Here is a 6,521-nt window from a genome sequence, read left to right as displayed (position 1 = left end):
ATACATAAGCACTGAGAGAACAAGTCGTAACCAAAACCCAAGTGCTTTTTTGTTTTTGCTGCCCACATGGTGTGAAGTCCAAATCGGCCCCATACAGAAAAGCAATACCTGATGAGGGAATCCACAAAGAAAAAGCATCAATCTGTGTAGAAAGTGAATATTAGTACAGTGGTACAATCATCTGATGATCTGGTTAATTTGTAAGTTTGCTCACAAAGAAATGAGCAGCCTAGTTGTTTATGGTAGTTTAATTTTAATGGAGACAGAATATTAGATCAAGAAATAAAAAACATTACATGAAAGTAATAAAACCCCATTTCAGAGCAAATATCTGAATGATTCTCAGCACATGTAGAGACTAGAAAGACACGATGGGTTCTTCATATACATGATAACACTTAAAAAGTTCTAAACCAGGTACAGATGCCACATTATTGTCACTGGGACAATGTTCAGTTTAATTTCATGGTGTCATTTTGTGGTTATGGTTTTTTTTAAAGCATTAAAATGTGCCATTATAGACATTAGTTTTTCAAGCTTTATTTATTTACATTTATGGAGCTAACCTACTGCACTGTCATTAGATTTGTCCATTATCCAGATTCAGCACGAAATTGAGATAATCAACAGAAAGTTTTTTTTAACTCTTTCCCGTGATAGAGTATGAGTGAATGTAAAGAGCAGTGTGTTGATGCATATTACACAGGAGCCTCATTTCTGATAGGCTGTAAATACTCGACGTAATGCTGGAACATTAACACGTTGCATGACCCGAATTAAAAATTGTGTTTATTTTTAATTTTTAAAAATTGTGTTTATTTTTAATTCGGCGTTTTTTAATGTCTGAACAAAGCAGCGGGGACACACCTGGGCAGGCGGACTGAAGAAACCCGGTTGCGTCACCAACGGATTCCGTAAAAACTGAAACCCCGCCTCTTTGGCTAAAGAACTCGGGCACGAGCGTGAATTACGAGCATACTGTAAACGGAAACGGTCCGCCCCGTGGGTCTGCTTACTTTTACGTGACGTAGAGCTCGTCCAATCGCAAGTGCCTGTGGGCGGGACCACAGCTAAGTGACGGTGAGCTTTTACAATGAGAAAGCCTCTTTGTGCGCATAACCTATATAAGAGATTTCTGCTGCGGATTCTTTCTTTGAAATAATGTCGGCTGAATATGATAACAGGTAAGGAGGGCTACTTTTGGTCGCATAAAGTGTGAGTTCTAGGGCGTATTTTCTTCTTCAATCCGTCATATTTTACTTGATGTTCTCAAGAATGCAGATTTTTAACCGAGTTTTGTAGTCGAGTAACATTCGGGGACTTTTTGTCTTAGATGAACATTAGGACTCTGCGCGTTTCAGGAGACGAGTGTGAAATAAGATTGAATGTTTTAGATCGTTAAAGTCATGCTAGTCAGAAGTTATATTAGTCTTAATGCTTCAGATGTGGATACAGACTGCGGTCGTTATCGGCATCCGGCGACAGCACGTGAACAAGCCTGATGTAGGCCTTTAAAAATTCTTCCTCTTTTCATTTGTAGTAACTTGATATTGAAGCCAAAACATCGGAACTACGATATTTTCGGGTGTAATACACGTAACGAACCTTATTTTGTCTGTAAAGGTGAATTAATGCCGTTTCGTGCTGTTCGATGGAGTCACATGGTCTTAGTACGGATGGTCGGCGTTTTAAACAAAGGCCGCTTTAAGGCCGCTGAAAATGGTCGTTTTTCCGCTTACACACGCTGCATGTGGTGGAGCTGTGTGCTGCCTCCATAAAGCGCTGTGCCTTACGTGTCTAAATGAACAATAGCTTTCGCCGACTTTCGCCGACAGTTACAGACTAGCAGGCCCTGTTGCTAGCAGCTAATGCGGAGCAGGCCGCGGCGGAAAGCCGCGAAGCTTCTTCTGCCGCTTTCTTCATAGCATCGCGGACAGCTCTAAATGATCCGAACGCTTTGAACACAAAGATGTCGGCGTTTGTCGACTACTTGGCCACATTCGACGTGGCTGTGGCTCTGTTTCCTCCGTGAAGCGTCCACCCGCCCCTGTCTTTTCCTCCCCTGAATGGAGAAACGACCATCTTGATTGTATGTAGCAAAAATGGCGGCCTCTCCACAAGGCCGCGCGTCACAGCACAAGGGGCGAAGGCTTCTTTTTTCATGCCAAGTTTGGGAAGAATGATATAACGGCGAGCCTGGTAATGATTATATCAGCACGTTTACTTAAAGGGGGATATTTTTGTGCCACAGAAGATTCTTTTTATTCTCATTATTCGTGGGCAGAGAGGATTTAGTGCATTAAGGTCATTTACAAGTGCAGCTTGAGAGGAAAGATAACTGAGTTTCTGTCATTCACAGAGACAATGGCCCTGAAGGCATGGAGCCAGATGGGATCATTGAGGTAAGTCTCCTATGAAACTCTCACCAACACTGACGTTCTTCACAGCACAGCATGTAATGAACTGACAATAAACCTGTGCTCTTTCTAACCTTTCCAGAGCAATTGGAACCAGATTGTGGATAGTTTTGATGAGATGAGTCTACGTGAGACCCTGCTCAGGGGAATTTATGCCTATGGTTTTGAGAAACCTTCAGCTATCCAGCAAAGGGCCATTATGCCTTGTATCAAGGGTAAGCGTGCTTCAATATGTAATGATGTGTTTCTAACACTTAGCAGTTAACAACCCCAAGAATTCCCTGGATACTAAATTGCACATGTTTTAATTTCAGGTTACGATGTGATTGCTCAGGCCCAATCTGGCACTGGGAAGACTGCCACCTTTGCCATTTCCATCCTTCAGCAGATTGATGTGGAGCTGAAAGGCACTCAGGCTCTGGTCTTGGCTCCCACTAGGGAGCTGGCTCAGCAGGTAGGCTTCCACACCCGCCCTCTTACACTAGTGACATATTGTGCTATTGTTTCTTAAGGATCTCTCATGTAGCCTTTTGCATGGCTTAACGTCTGGTCTTTGACTTTCTTTCAGATTCAGAAAGTGGTCCTTGCCCTGGGCGACTACATGGGAGCCAGCTGCTATGCCTGCATTGGAGGGACCAACATCCGCAGTGAGGTCCAGAAACTGCAGGCTGAAGCCCCACACATCGTGGTGGGAACTCCCGGACGCGTCTTTGACATGCTAACTCGCAAAAACCTTTGTAAGTCTTCCTGAGAAGGAGTTAAATCAGGCTTAGTTTGAAATGTGTGACCACAAAGAAAGAAATTAACACGAGTCTCTGGTGACTTTGATCACCTCAGAGGTCAGTTATTGTATAATGCTGTATAATGATGAAACCCATGCGTGTCAGCTGACACTGTAAGCCCCTGCTGTGGTGTAGCTGTGGTCGGCGTTCTGCTGGCTCGAGCTTTCATGACAACAGAGGTCCAGAGGCATGATCATACGTTCATTACTTCTGAATACGGCACCTTTACACCTGAAGACGCTTCATTACCGAAACCTCATTAGTGGCACGTGATTCCTAAATCCAACATGAATCAGTTGTATCGGTGTGCAAACGTATGGCTGTGTTATGTGCCCGTATGTGTAACATGGTGGTTCCCTTTTTGCAGCTTCTAAATACATCAAAATGTTCGTGTTGGACGAGGCTGATGAGATGCTTAGTCGAGGATTCAAGGATCAGATCTACGAGATCTTCCAGAAGCTGTCGAGCAACATCCAGGTTAGAACTTTGGTGTCAGCGCCGTAACGGCCGAGCCAAAGATCCTTGCTTGAAATATGAACTCTGCTTGTAGCTGACGGATATCTCTAAATCTTTTTAAGGTTGTCCTACTGTCTGCCACCATGCCAGCTGATGTTTTGGAGGTCACAAAGAAGTTTATGCGTGAGCCTATCAGAATCCTCGTGAAGAAGGAGGAGCTGACACTTGAGGGCATCCGCCAGTTTTACATAAATGTGGAAAAAGAGGTGAAAAACGTGCACTCGCTTTCCCTGTAATCAGGGTGTTCATGCTGAGCTTGCTGTGCTAACAGTCTGACCTGGTGGTCCTCAGGAATGGAAGCTGGATACCTTGTGCGACTTGTACGAAACCTTGACCATCACACAAGCTGTGATCTTCATCAACACAAGGAGAAAAGTGGACTGGCTTACTGAGAAGATGCATGCCAGAGACTTCACAGTTTCTGCTCTGGTACGAACCTCTTTGTGTGACTGACACATTTGGTACAAGTGTGGAAACTTTCAGTGCATGTTGTAAGATTTCATTCTGTCTTTTCAGCACGGTGACATGGACCAGAAGGAGAGAGACCTGATCATGAGGGAGTTCCGCTCGGGCTCCAGTCGAGTCCTTATTACCACTGACCTGTTGGTATGTAACGGCTTCTTATTAGTGCTGTTTGCAGTCCAAGGTTCCCTCTCCTGCCAGCTGCAGTGTTGGTAAAGGACTGAAAGTTCCTTGGTAGAGCAGAGATCTGCCCTCCACTGTAGCTGGGTTGAAATCCCTGACTCACAACTAATTGGCAGATTACATTTATTCCTGTAGCTCACCTGTGAGAGTTCTGGGTAAAGCTGTGGTGGGTCATAGAAACTGGACCCACCACCAGTTTGTATGTGGGGTTAGCTCTTATTCAGGACATGAGTGCAAAGAAACATCCAGTTTACGGCCCAATTTTAATTGATAGATGGCCATAAAGATCAAACTGAGGTTATTGTGCTCGGCCCTGACAGCCAGATTCCTCTTGGATGGCATGACCTCGGCCTCCTGTTTGACCAGGACATGTCCTTCAATGCACATATTAAACAAATATGTAAGGCTGCTTAGCATCTCTAAAATATCCTGTCTCAGAGTGATGCAGAGAAACTCCAGGGGAAGGGGGGAGCAGTACATTTTCAGAGACCATCCTTCTCCTGCTTTGGCTCGCTGTTAGATCCAAAATTGAGTTGTGCCATGTAAGTAAAGGTGTTTGTTTCTTCTCAGGCCAGAGGTATTGATGTTCAGCAGGTTTCCCTTGTCATCAACTACGACCTGCCAACCAACAGGGAAAACTACATCCACAGGTGAGGACATAAACGGTTTGCAGACATGATTGGCAGCTATGCACAACAGGCAAATGAAATGTTCACGTCAACTCTTTGTCCAAGGTGAGCATGAGCAGCAAACCCAAAGAGATGATATCTGCAGTGACGGTGATCCCTTTTGTTTTTGACAGGATCGGTCGGGGAGGTCGTTTCGGCAGAAAGGGAGTAGCCATTAACATGATAACCGAGGATGACAAGCGAACACTGAGGGACATTGAGACATTCTACAACACCACCGTGGAGGAGATGCCCATGAACGTGGCCGATCTTATCTAGAAGACTCCCCGCTTCTGTTTGTCCACCCATATCCGATTGTTTTAGAAGTAAAAGCTTGTTTCCTACAATACGAATACTAAAAACTTCCTTTTTCTAAATTCCACCCTGAATTTACTCAGCATTTGACATGATTTTGGAAGAATGACTTGCTGACCCGCTCCATTTGCCATTGTCTTTTATCGACCCTGAAATTTTCCCAGCGGTTAAATACTCTGCTTCACGCCAGAACTGTTTCCAAAAGCACATTTAAAGTCCAGTGATGACATTATACTTGCTGATTGTTGGCAAAGAGACACTGTTGATTTGCAGCTTGTGTGAGGTTTGGCTGTTGCAGCGTCGGTCGGCTGACCCGAGCAGTCTGGACTCGACGGTGTTCTGAATGAACAGCGGTGTGATTGACTAGCTCAGTATTTAAACAATCTTCAGTGTATTTGCACAACGCACGCCCACGGTCATGTTTACAGCAGGTTTTGGGTTCTGGAAGTAAACAGGACATGATCAATAAAATGAGCTGTACAGTGGCTGACAAATTTGATCCTCTTTACTGCTGTGCTTCTCTGCTTTTCCTCCTTTCCCATTGCGGCCGTAACCCTGTTCAGCCATTTGTACAGTAGAGTTCAGATGAGGAGTGCTTGCAGGCAGAAACGGTGAGTTGTAGCGATTTGGCCTCCTGACCCAGATCCAAGCGGCTTTTTGGTTTTTATTTTTTTCCCCGTCTCCAGTTAGTTGAGATGGGAGTTTTTCTTTTTTTTTTGTTTTGGTTTTTTTTTTTGTTTGTTTTTTTTTTTGGTTTGTTTGTTTTGTTTTGTTTTTTTTTTTACAGGGAATATAAGATTTCAAATGGTTGTGGTCATGTTTTGTAACCTACCTCATCCAAATCTTATAGATGAATGGGGAGTGTCATCTGGACCAAACTACAAATATAAAAGTATATAGAGATTTTTATCTTGCTTTCCACTCCACCAAAAGTTTCTGAGCTCTCGTATTATGAGGTGTGTGCTATCAGTGCTAATATTTTTTATTTTTCCCCCAAATGTATGGATTGTTTCCCCTCTCTCTTTTTTTTTTTTTTTTTTTTTTTTTTGAGACAGTGTATCAGGTTTTCTACATTGGATACTGTATAGTATTTATTTTATTGGTCTTTAAAAGAAAAACAATAAAAACATCCTTTTCTTTTCCTTTTCTTTAAAGCTGTAAAGCAGCCCTCTGTTGGC

General features: G+C 43.5%; 1 protein-coding gene across 1 annotated transcript; it reads left to right on the top strand.

Annotated features, from left to right (window-relative positions):
- Window positions 1-1,065: 1,065 nt before the first annotated feature.
- On the top strand, window positions 1,066-5,828 carry eif4a1a (eukaryotic translation initiation factor 4A1A). Its single transcript, XM_082526456.1, has 11 exons — window positions 1,066-1,184; window positions 2,360-2,402; window positions 2,500-2,632; window positions 2,732-2,871; window positions 2,986-3,154; window positions 3,567-3,676; window positions 3,778-3,921; window positions 4,007-4,144; window positions 4,232-4,321; window positions 4,931-5,010; window positions 5,163-5,828. The coding sequence occupies exons 1-11, from the start codon at window positions 1,162-1,164 to the stop codon at window positions 5,305-5,307; spliced, it is 1,215 nt and encodes a 404-aa protein (XP_082382582.1). The 5' UTR covers window positions 1,066-1,161; the 3' UTR covers window positions 5,308-5,828.
- Window positions 5,829-6,521: the final 693 nt, after the last annotated feature.

The sequence above is a fragment of the Aulonocara stuartgranti genome (assembly GCF_965226115.1).
Source record: "Aulonocara stuartgranti genome assembly, chromosome: 3".
NCBI classification, from domain to species: domain Eukaryota; kingdom Metazoa; phylum Chordata; class Actinopteri; order Cichliformes; family Cichlidae; genus Aulonocara; species Aulonocara stuartgranti.
This window is presented reverse-complemented; position numbering and strand designations above follow the sequence as displayed.

Excerpts from the sequence above, each read along its gene's own strand:
- eif4a1a (XM_082526456.1), top strand. The coding sequence starts at position 1,162 with ATGTCGGCTGAATATGATAACAG. Across the intron at positions 3,922-4,006 it reads ACATAAATGTGGAAAAAGAG|GAATGGAAGCTGGATACCTT; the intron begins GTGAAAAACGTG and ends GGTGGTCCTCAG. Across the intron at positions 4,145-4,231 it reads ACTTCACAGTTTCTGCTCTG|CACGGTGACATGGACCAGAA; the intron begins GTACGAACCTCT and ends CTGTCTTTTCAG.